Consider the following 12,537-nt stretch of genomic DNA (forward strand, 5'->3'; position numbering starts at 1 on the left):
GAAACTAATTCTAGGAATTAACACAGAAGCAACATGCCAACCCAGTCTCATCAACTATTCCAATGTTCACTTCCTTGCCACTTTTTTTCCCACCTAAAAGCATAAAGTTATGGGCTGAGAAACTGGCTGCCTTGATGTAATGACCAACACAACAGCCGGGGGTGAATTTTGCTTTCTAACTCAACAGAAAAAGCCCTTTTTTGGGGGGGGGGGGATCTTCTGTAGAGGTCTGTATGAATAATTTCAAAAACTGAATAAAACTGGCCCTCTGGCCTTTCGTGCCTGATGTGGGGCTGTTACCAGTAGTCTGGGATGGCCGACAGTAGGGTTGCCAACTCTGGCTTGGGAAATTCGTGGAAATTTGGGAGTGGTGGTTTGGGAGAGTAGAGCTTGGGAGGGGAGCAACCTCAGCAAGGATGTGGTGCCATAGAGCCCCCCTCCCCCAGAAATCTGCCATTTCCTCCAGGGGAACTGATCTCTGTAGTCTGGAGATGATTTGTAATTCCAGGAGAACTCCAGACCTCACCTTGAAGTTAGCAAAATCGGCTAACATCATTGGGTACCAGTGTGGAGATTTATCTCCCCATGTCCTTTCAGGCTTTAAGTAGGCTTTACATATTCACATAAGTGCCATCAGGTAGCAACTGACATGGTGATTCCTGCAAGGAGCTTTCAAGGCAAGTGAGAAGCAAAGGTGGTTTCCCATTGCCTTCCTCTGCAGAGCTGTCCTTGGTGTTCTCCCATTCATGTACTGACCCTGCTTAGCTTCTGAGATCTGGCAAGATTGGGCTATACCATGCTGCCTTCCCTCCCTCTTCCCTTTTACAACCTGAGAAAGACAGCCATGTTCTGCAACTGTGGAGCCTGGCATTTTTTTGTATTTTCTATTAATTTTATGTTGATTCTAAAGTTCTAAAACAAGCTACCCCATATAAGAAAACTGACATGCACATAACCTATCTCTAACTAGAGTCACAAAGCAAAATGAATACTTTTCTGCCAAAAGCAGTCCTAAAACGAATAAATAAAAACAGGGGAGAAAGCTGATGGCATTTTTTCTTGAAATAATTAAGGGCAAAAGGGGTGGGATATTGTCTGTGGTGCTGTGGTATTGACAATTACACCATCAGCCAATGATAAATTGTAATAGCTGACTGTGTCCTGTTCTTCACTCTTTGTGTCCCCTCCCCTCCCATATACCGGACATATGTGTGTGGAATTTCCATTGGCAAAGATCCTACACAGGAGGCAGGTTTTCCTGTGATTAATAGAGCTCTGTGTGTATGCTCTATGTTAACCATAAAAAGTATAAGCAGCTTCAGTTTACAGAGTCTGGAGCTTGCACCCGATTAAAGACCAGAGACCTGTTGAAAGAACAAGGAAGGTCTCTTGATCTCTCCCAAATCCTAAAGAAAAAATATATTCTTGTGTGTATGATTCTTGCTGCATGTTCAGAAACACCATGTATTTTAGATTATGACTTTTGAGTATGCATAATGATGGTGCTTTTGCACTTTTGCTTGGTCTGTTTTTCTATTTCTGAGCAGTCAGACTTGTTTGTATAACAGATGCATGAAATATCTACTTTTGATTTCCAACCAGGTATTAAAGTGAGCTTTAGAACTACAGAGCCTGATGGCCTAATTCTTTTGTCTGTGTCACCTGGGAATCAAGAGGAATATATTGCACTTCAATTGCAAAGTGGACGTCCTTACTTCCTCTTTGATCCACAGGTATAGTAAGGAAGTAAAACATTACTTTGTTGTCTATCTGAGTGGTATTTTATGCCTTTAATAACATGTGATTATCATTTTTCTTTCTTTCCAACTTGCAGTATGAATGAAAAGGTTAATGGGTTCATCTATTGGACATAGTGGAGTTGTTTAAGAGACAAGAGTTGACTCATGGTTCTTTCAAGTTACTCATATCTTTATGAAGGTTGTACAAGTTATATTGCTGAATACAGTTGTTTGGCCTTCACAAAATACTGCATGTAAGGATGTACAATTTGCAGTGTAATCCTTAGCAGAGTTACACCCTTCTAAAACTATTGAAATTGATGGTCTCAGCAGGATGTAATTCTGGTTAGGATTGCACAATTACCATCTTTGTAGATGCATCAAAAACTCGATAACATAACTTCCTACCATGCAAAAATGGAGGACATTTCTTTTTAAAGTAATTAAAAATGAGGAACAAGTTATTTGTGTTGCAAAATAATAAAGTTCTTAATAAATGTGTATCTCCATTTGGTAAAAGACACGATGAGAACCATAATAGTATGAATGTGGCAAACTGATGGCATTAATGGTATGTTATAAGAAGTGGGCAGGTTAATGCAGTTGAGCAGTAACAGTAATTTGTTTTTAATTGTTACTGTCAGAGTCACGTGGATGTTTGGAACTAGAAGTCAGGTTTTGTGGTCCAAAGGGAACTGGATGCTACTCCAGTGAAGTCAGGCAGATAGCACTGGTGTGTGCATTCTGGAATTCCTGAGCTGAAAATATACATGAAAATTGCTATTTTGGGTCGTTCCCATGATTTTCCAGAATGGTTACATGGCTGTGGAATTCTTAAAAAGGTAAAGTTCCCTGTGCAAGCACCGGGTTGTTCTTGACCCATGGGGTGAGGTCATATCCCGACGTTTACTAGGCAGACTTTGTTTACGGGGTGGTTTGCCATTGCCTTCCCCAGTCATCTTCCCTTTACCCCCAGCAAGCTGGGTACTCATTTTACCGACCTCGGAAGGTTGGAAGGCTGAGTCAGCCTTGAGCCAGCTACCTAAAACCAGCTTCCGTCGGGATCAAACTCAGGTCATGAGCAGAGCTTGGACTGCAGTACTGCAGCTTACCACTCTGTGCCATGGGGCATTATGAAAAACACCCCCCCACCCCCACCCCCCAAAAAAGTGTAGTTTTTTTGCGTTCAGGTCTTGTTTTTCTTTGATTCTTTGAATTTCCCAGGTAGTGGCCTGGGGAAGGTGATTCCTTGCTTGCGCAAGCCTGGCAAAGCTGTGAATAAGACTGGCTCCTTCTCCTTCCATCCCTTCCTTTTTGGGGGTGTGGCCCATTTTCTCTCTACAGAGAGGATGGCTGGAGGCACCTTGTTTGGCGGCCCATAGAATTTTCTTGAAACTAGGTGGATGAGTAGCACTAACTCCCCTGCAATTATAGTGTCATTTGCTTGAAAAACAACTAGTCCAGCCCCTTTCCCCCAAGTCCCCCATAGGGGTTAGAATGTCAGGGTAGAAGGCAGAGCTGTGGTTCTTGCTTGCTCCTTCTCGTTCCTTCCCTCATTTGTGGGTATGGGGCCCTTTTTGCTCTACCAGTAGGACAGTTGGGGCACCTTGTTTGTAAGCCTGTAGAATTTGGACCCATTGTTTGTAAGCCTGTAGAATGGGACCCATTGGTCCAATTCTCTTGAAACATGGCTCCATCTCTGGTTTTAGATTAGAGGGAGGACTATGTTCTTTGCAAATTTGGTGTCATTATCTTTAAAAATAGCCGCCCCAGACCCTCAAATTCATTACCCATTTAAAATAATGGTCTCAAAAATCTGGAACCTGGAAAAAAAACATACACAGATATTTGAAACTTGAATTGGTAATGTCTCACCTGAAAACCAGGAGTCACAGTAAAGCTACCCCCAATTCAGGTTCTGAAATTATAACAAAATGTTTCTTGGCGCACATCCTTAAATAGCACAGATCAGGTCAAGGAAGGGTCAATTTACCAAAGCAGCAGCCCAAGGTCAGAAGGGACAGAGATAAGTAACTTAGTCAATGACAGGCAGGGTGCCAAACATCCAAAAGGCAGTAACATTGCGGAAAAGAACAGGAGCTCATCTAAGGTCTTTTATGCATGGCTACTTTCAGTCACGTTCCCCCCCTGGTCTGTCTCGGTTGTTCCTTGGAGTTATGCATGAGTTTTCCATCCATTAGAGATGACCTCACTGCCAGCCCTCACAATGTCCAGGTTTTCTCATTCCTCTGTTAATCCAACTCTTCCATCTTCCCTGAGCAAAGCCCGGGTGAAATCTGCATGCAGAAGGCAAAGTGCAGGACACGCAAGCTTGGTTTCTCTCACAGCCAATTACAAAGTAGCATGTCCAGAGGCAGGGATTCAAATACTTCCTGCTTCCTCGGAGCTCTTTCTAAGCAGAAGAAAATCTTTTTTAAACTGAGGTTTGGCTCCCCCCGCTGCTCTTTCAGATTGCTCTGTTTTTTATGTTGTTGTTCTTAAAATGCTTTTTTATGTGGCAGTTGGGTTTGGGTAGGGGGAATTTTCTCTCACAGTAAGTACTACAAATAAGCCAATTACAAAGCAGCATTTAAAAGGGCAGGACTTGATTTGAGCTTGGAGACTGCTGGTGCATATATTCCCAACAGGAAAGTGTGGGTCCAGCGAACAACGAACCTCAGATAAAACTCCCATGCATAAATGACCTAAGTCTTCTCCAGATACATGTTCAAACAGAGGAGGAGGACTGAAGAGAAGGTCACCTAAGGCCTGGTGGACAAATATTGGCCCTATAGAGTTGAGAGATCACTTCATTATGAATCCTGGGACTTCAGCCTAGGTGGCACTTATGAAGCACAGAGCTTATTGGCAATGCTTGTAGTGGAAATAGTATAGACAATGTTGCCAACTCTGAGTTGGGAAATTCCTGGAGAGGTTGGGGTGGAGCCTGGGGATTGGGGAGGGGACCTCAGTGGGGTATAATGCCATAGAGTCCATCCTCCCAAACAGTCGTTTTTCCCAGGGGAAGTGATCTTTATAGGCTGGAGATAAGCTGCAATTTTGGGAGATCCCTCCAAGCCCTATGTTGTCCCAGACTATTCCTGGTCCCAGACTATTCCTGGGATACAACAGTCAGGAAGAAATCATCCAGCAAATCAACATAGCATTGGAACGGGTTTTGTTAGGTATGAGGAAATGGGGCAAATATCTCATAGAATCAGAGTTGGAAGGGACCACCAGGGCCATCAAGTCCAACCCCCTGCACAATGCAGGAAATTCACAACTACCTCCCCCCTCCACACCCCTAGTGACCAGAAGATGGCCAAGAAAAAAAGCCAATGAAGCCTCCATTCCCTTAACCGGGTCCCTCTGTAGTCAGTGTACCAATGTCATGTCAAGCATGAGCTCCCCTTCCTTTCCCTAGTGTTGCTGCCTTTTGAATTTTTGACACCCTGGCAAATGGAGAGCTCTGCCCGGCCTCAATTTGGATATTCATGAGGCCCCTGTGCATGGTTCTGTCTCTACTGAATACTGCTGGGAGGAGGGTGCTGGAGGAGATGTAGCAGTGAATAGCTTAAGATGAAGTTCAGAACTGCCACTTTTAGAAGAATGGGCCTGCTGAGATGAAGATGCACAGCCCATCTGCAGCACAAGATCTGGCAACTGCAGACCTGAATATTTATTCAATATTTCAGCCAAACTTTTTTCAAAGCATCTTCTTCTTAAACTGCAAGATGGTGTAGGTAATAACATTTTGGCAGAAGAGCAGACAGTGTTTTGATGTAGTAGGTCTGCCAAATATTAGTATATTTTGAATCATTTGAATTATAAATATTTACATTTTTTAAAGTTGGTTTTTGTGGCTTGCATTAGGGTTGCCATCCTCCAGGTACTAGCTAGAGATCTCCTGCTATTACAACTGATCAGTTCACCTGGAGAAAATGGCCACTTTGGCAATTGGACTCTATGGCAGTGAAGTCTCTTCCCTCCCAAACCCCATCCTCCTCAGGCTCCGCCCCCAAAACCTCCTGCCGGTGGTGAAGAGGGACCTGGCAACCCTAGCTTGCACAGACCTCTCCTGTGCTTTTGAGTCTATAAATAGAAGTAAACATTGTGATTTACTGGAGGAACTTAACATACTCTGGAGACTTTTAGGGATGTTGTACACTAACATTAAGCTGAGAATTAGGTTAAACCCTGCTGGTATTGTTACTGATGACATTCCATCTAGGAGGGGTGTCCACCAGGGATGTTTGCTGGTTCTCTTATTGTTCAGTCTTTATATAAATATCTGAATGTGAAGGCACCCTAGTGAGGAAGGAGATGCTACACTGATTCCTTATGAAATTCTGTACCCTACTTTCCTCATGCAGGAGCTAAAGTAAAAAAAATCATTATTGAGAAATAAAACAAGTTCTTTACTCATTTTTAAAAGAAAGTGTTTGGAGAAGTATACATGTCTTCTTTCTTAAGTGTTTAAATGCAGGGCTCAAAATATTAATCAGCTGATTGGTATAATTAATCCCATCTTAAAAGTATATTTTTGATTATAAGTGTTCCCTATAAAAGGGTATTTAGTCCTATTGTACACACTTTAGATACACATTCTTGATTTAGGCAATGTGCTAAGTGCAATTGCCTCAGGAATAAATTATCTGACTGTTATTGAACCGAGAAAATTGTTGTTGTCATAAAATGACCTAGAAAAATCTCAAGAATACGAGAATTGCCATGCTGTATTCACCTAAGAATCTCTAGGTATCCATATATACATATAATTGCTGAACAATTGACTCCAGTATATAAATTAAAATTGGCCTCTGTTCTAACTAGAAATATATTATGTGCTCGTTCCTAATTTTAAAACTGCATTAAAACTCCTGTGTTCATGTATGTGAGAGTAAACTAGTACACTGTTTTAAACCCCCAGCAGGGATGACTGTCACTACCAAATTGTTAAGGTCATTCGGGTAATCCACAGTCAAAGCAAATCACAGGGCAGAACCTCTTTAAGGCCAGGAATTGTTGTGTATATCCCTGTCAAAGTTCTGGGTTTGCCTTGTTAATCAGGACACATAGCCCTTTTTTCAAGAAATCTGTGGTATAAAATGAGGTTCTACATTGTTAATATTCTTCAGAAATCTCATCTTTATCTAAACTATTTTTATTATATAGAAGCAGCAGAAAATATAGCCTAAAAACTAGCAAAACAAAACTTACCTGGGACATGCTTTTTTCCCTGCTTGGCTTGGATGGAAATAGAGCTCAAACCTTACAAATTCTAGAAGTCCTTCAGTTGGGCCATTTCAAAGGTCTTTTATATAATATTAACCATATGGTTCCTCCATGTACTAATCACTAGTCATATACCGCTTCAGATAGAATCCAGCATAAAAAGAGAGAACCCTCAGGCTTCCTCTCCTAAAACTTTAAAAACCTCCTGTTTTAAAACTTAAGTTATACATCTTGATAACAGGATCCTGAGCCAATTAAAAACCAGTAAGTCAGGAATGACACATCTACTAGATAACAAAAATTATTAGCATTTAAGTTGAGAATCCTAGGAGAAACAGGCAACTTGACCAGAATTTATTTTCTGTACACAATGGATAGCATTCAGGCACAGGAAAATAAATTGTACACACACAAAAGCCTTGGTGGTTTATATTGGCCTGTAGACTTTACATGCTTAACCTTGCATTGGAAGAAACTTTCTATGAACATCTTTGATAACCACTGTAAGTCTTTCTGCTATACATAAAGATTTCAGCTCCACTAATACAAAGTTAGAGATTAGGGAGGGGAAATTCTAGAACTATCTGAATAAGTATAGCATTTGTTTTTCATTTCTACTTGCCTTTCAGCTTGCAGAATTTGTGGTACATAACTGCCATGATGCTGCAACATGTTTCTCCAGGAGAAATCTGTGTTTATCTACACAGCTTCTCGAAACCCCTTATGATCTAAGTGATAACATTAAACAAAAAAAGCTTTGTATAATGGCATTGTTCTTGTCCAGGTGTGGAAAATCTTGCTTTACCCAGAATGCTTAATTTCAATTACTGTGGCTGCAAGTTTTTTCTTCTTCTCTAGAGCAGTCCTGTTAAAACTGACAGCACTGTTAGAAAGCAAATGGGTTGCAGATTGTAGCCACTCAGCTTTTAACATGTCACGGAAGTATTCAAAGGAAAGAATCACAAAACTGCATAGTGATTCCCTCCAAATTCAAACACTAGTTGGCATGTATGGTTACTTAGCTTAAAAAGTTGAAGTAGAATGACTACAAATGCAATTTCTGATGAATAAAATAAAATGCTCCAGAATTTAGCCAAAACATATAAAGGATCACTTTTTTAGACACCTGATCTTTGGCATGCAGCATCGTTTGTAACAATTTTAACGCTAACTAAGTACACTTTGATGAGACAGCATTTAATAAAATGCTCATTAATTTCATCATTAGCAAGGGTATGCTAAGAAGTAAGCCAGTTTCTTATGTCACGCCCAATTAGCATCCCATGCTAGTAATCCCATTAGTATTGTTGAATTCACTAATGGAAAAACTAATGGGCATGCTACCAGGGCACATTAATTGGGCATGACACCAGTTCTGGTTTTAATTATTAAACTACGATAATGAAATGTGTGTTTGTAAAATATTAAAATGTTGAAATAGGGTGAAAGACAATAAAAATAGTGTATGAAATGGAAAGCATATTAGTCTGTAAATGCATTATTACCACAGGCAGAGAACTTTTATGTAAACCCTATCTGCGTGTCAAGATGACATCGGGTTTAAAAAAAGTGATGATTCTCCAAGGAATGAACTGGTATATAATCACTGCTTTTTTACAATAAAATCTGAAATATATCTTACTAGAAGATGTAGGATCCTGGGTTTTGTAATGAACTTTACAAAAGAAGTATGAAAAGGGAAAAGACAAGGAAAGCCCTTTGAATAATGTGATTTTTGCTTGAGAGATACATTCAAGGGCTTGTATATGGTATCAACACCTTCCATTAGGACAATGATAAATGCACATGCAAAATTAAAACATGAATTACATTGTGATTAATACATAGGTCTCTTTGCAGTAGGGACTTCTGCAGGGACATATATGTAAGAACTCTAGATGCAGGGTTGAGTGATGGAGCCATTACTTCTGTGGTAGCTGCTGAAAATATGCTCAATATCACCACCTGTGTTAGATTCATTGTTAGTATTTTTGTGCAGTTGTAGGTTTGACTGTTAGTTATGTTTCCTTTTCAGATTTTAGTTTTCAAAAAAATGTACATCATTGGAATGAGATCCTGGAACATCTTCCCATATTAGATTTTTATTATGTACAAAATTTCATGCTAGACATACCTTGTCCAAATCTGGAGATTTGGGAGGCAGAGCCTTGAGAGGGCAGGGTTTGGGGAAGAACCTCAGCATGGTACAATGCCATAGAGTCCCTCCTCCAAAGCAGCCATTTTCTCCAGGGTAACTAATCTCTATACTCAGAGATCAATGAATAGGATCAATGAATAGGATTGCCATCCTCCAGATGGGGCCAGGAGATTCATCTAGACATTAGGAAGAATTTTCTAACAGAGCGGTTCCTCAGTGGAACAGGCTTCCTCAAGAGGTGGTAAATGCTCCATCCCTGGAGGTTTTTAAGCAGAGGCTAGATGGCCATCTGTCAGCAATGCTGATTCTATGACCTTAGGCAGTTTATGAGAGGGAGGGCATCTTGGCCATCTTCTGGGCATGGGGTAGGGGTCACTGGGTGTGTGGGGGGGAGGTAGTTGTGAAATTCCTGCATTGTGCAGGGGGTTGGACTAGATGACCCTGGTGGTCCCTTCCAACTCTATGATTCTATTCTATTCTATCTCCTGTTTTTAGAACTGATCTCTATAGTCAGATCTCCTGGCCCCATCTGGAGGTTGGCAATCCTATTCATTTAGAATACTATGGCCTAATTTTCATTAAAAAAGCACATAAGGAGGTGTCTTTCAGGACTGTACCACTTCAGATGGGATGAAAGGAGCTCACCTATTGGACTAGCTGCTCTATTTAAAAAAAAATCCCTGAGCATGGTGCTAGCGTGGCTTTCTCTTTGGCACTTCCTATGTACTGGGATTTTTTTATATGGAGGAACAGTCAAACAAATGCTTTCACTGGATAGTCCTGAAGTGTTACAACCCAAACAGAGGTTTGCCTTCTCATCAATTGCAGTTTGCCAAAACTAGGACTCGCAAAGAAGACTGCATGAGCACTGCCACTGACATTATGCTTTTCTGTTATTTTCTCCTCCCTCTGTTCCGTGCCTTAAAAATCTAAAACATATGTAGGGTTTCTTTACCTGATCATTCATATCACTAAAACCATGCCTTTCATATAATAGTTTACAATTCTGCATGCCTTTACGGGCATTTGTTTTAATAAAAAAATGGATCAAATTATGATTAGAAAGAGATCTGGTTTTGAACCTATTCTTTACATACAAATAAGAGTACAAAGCTGTCACTTTCAAATGTTGCAGCAGACTCTGTTTTGATGTGTGACTGTGCTTTTAAGGGCTAGACTGATTGTTCTATGATGGGTGTCTTTATGTACCTATCTATAGGCTCAGCATGGTTTTTAGCAATGTAGTGCTCTTCAAGGTTCTAGGCATGGTGCTTTACAGTTCTTTCCATAAATAATCTGCAGGGTGTTTGGAAAAAGGATGTAATTAGTGTCAAAAAAGTGATATTGATTTTTGTGTGTTTAGATGCAGAATGAAGACACACTAATATCTATATATTCTTCTACCTGCACTCCACACTGTAAATAGAGCTTTTTGTAAAATAAAGTTGAAATTTTGTTCTTGCTTATTTCTCCTTCAGCGCCACTGAACCATAGCAATACTTTGGTAATCTGCCCTGTTTTTAATGTTGGAGTTCTAATAGTTATCAACTTAGGGTTGCCAGCCAGTAGCAAACAACTGATAGGAGTTAAGTGGGGGTGATATGGGCGCGCTGCCAATTGATGGCTCTGCCAATTGAGGGTGCGCTGCCAATTATCACTTCCAGAGAAAACCTAAAAGTGACACCACACCTCTAAAGGAATTGCCAGAAACTCTATGGTAACACCATAGAGTTTTTGTTGATTCTTAAAACAGTTTGACATCATTTCTGGGTTTCCCCCAGATGTGATGTCATGCTATCACCCAACAGCAAATTCCCTCCCCCATTATTTTTCTCCTGCTGGCCACAGGTGGTGGGAAACATGGGGTGGGGGTGGGGATCACCACTCCTGGTAGAAAAATGGCAAGCCTGGTTTTGCTTCACAAGCTGCCTCAAGTGAGTTGTCTAGAGCAAAACTTCTTACACTGTGGGATGCGACCCCACATAAACATACTTTATACTCATTTATCTTTATGTTGCACATGTACCTCAAGGAAAAATTAGGATATTTTCTTTACAGTAAGAGTTGTTCAACAGTGGAATCAGCTACCTAGGGAGATGGTGAGCTCCCCCTCACTGGCAGTCTTTATGCAGAGGCTGGACAAACACTTGTCAGGGATGCTCTAGGTCTAGGCTGATCCTTTATTAAGCAGGGGGTTGGACTAGATGGCCTGTATGGCCCCTTCAAACTCTATGATTCTATGATTAAGGCTGTATGACTGAATGTTTTAAATGAAAATGCTTTATTAACCATTTAAACATTTTTAAAAGGGATCTGCTGTAGCATTAACTCCAGATAACGATGGTGGAAGACAATATAATGATAATAGCTGGCACCATATAACTGCGGTAAGAAATCAAGCTTTTGGAGCAGTCACAGTGGATGGGCAGTTCACAGGTAACATTCTTTCCTATCAATTTGTATGATTATTATTTGTTTTCTCAGGAGTAACTGCCACTTAATCTTTTTTCCCTGTTAAATTTTTCATTTTGTAAACCTATCTTGAGTTACTATTCCTGACCTCCAAAATGATTTGCAGATACATTGGTGTCATATGGCCATCACTCAAAAGCTTTCGCATTCATTTTTTCCTACTCTGCACCAAAGGTTCAAGAAGATGGAGTAGAAATTATAGGGGCTGCTGCACACAGTTTTTAACAAGTACACATTTACAGATCTCTGTTGTACACCTGCTTTTTCAAAAATGCATTTGGAAGCACATATATGCAATCTTTGTAAAAGTCTTGAGTACATATGAAAATATGTTGATGAAACAGGGCAAATTATGGCTCCCTCTGGTTGCAGGGTATATGAGAGATTTTTTAAAAATGGTGAGCAAGTTAGCAATAATGTCCACCAAAAAGAGCCATGTTTCACTGATGTTAGAGGGAATGTACAAACCCCAATATTCTAGGAGAATTTGGGATTTGGAACTGCAAGATGAGGGGTACACCTGGAACACCCCAAATTAATCTAATCCTAATTTAAATAAATATTTCCCCTCCCTTCCCCATCCCATGATTGCACTCTGGGATTCTACTCTTTGTCTCTTGTTACTTGAACGCTTAGGCACTCTTGACTGAGATATTCCAACATTTACATATAGCGGAAAGCAGCAACAAGGCAGGAACAATGATCCAAAGGACAGCTCTGTCTGCCTAGAGCAGCATCCCATATGCCATGGTGCACCAAACAACTGTTGATTGATACTAGAATGATAAATTCCAGCACATTTTAAGAGCTCTTTATCAGGGGACATAATAGGGAGCAATTTGCTTGTGGAATAACTTTATTGCTACTTTGTTCCAAAATAAGGTATTAACTCCTGTTAACAATCTGCAAACATGCATACGTTGAGCTTTTAAC

The 12,537-nt window shown here is 40.5% G+C and overlaps 1 protein-coding gene across 1 annotated transcript in view; it reads left to right on the forward strand.

Moving 5' to 3' along the window:
* Window positions 1–12,537, forward strand: part of USH2A (usherin) — a 588,113-nt gene that overhangs the window by 177,737 nt on the left and 397,839 nt on the right. Inside the window, exons 21-22 of the mRNA XM_056852957.1 lie at window positions 1,603–1,733; window positions 11,442–11,568. Coding sequence (XP_056708935.1) covers window positions 1,603–1,733; window positions 11,442–11,568 — 258 coding nt within the window. The remainder of the gene's footprint in view (window positions 1–1,602; window positions 1,734–11,441; window positions 11,569–12,537) is intronic.

This window comes from Euleptes europaea, chromosome 7 (assembly GCF_029931775.1).
Source record: "Euleptes europaea isolate rEulEur1 chromosome 7, rEulEur1.hap1, whole genome shotgun sequence".
Lineage (NCBI taxonomy): Eukaryota > Metazoa > Chordata > Lepidosauria > Squamata > Sphaerodactylidae > Euleptes > Euleptes europaea.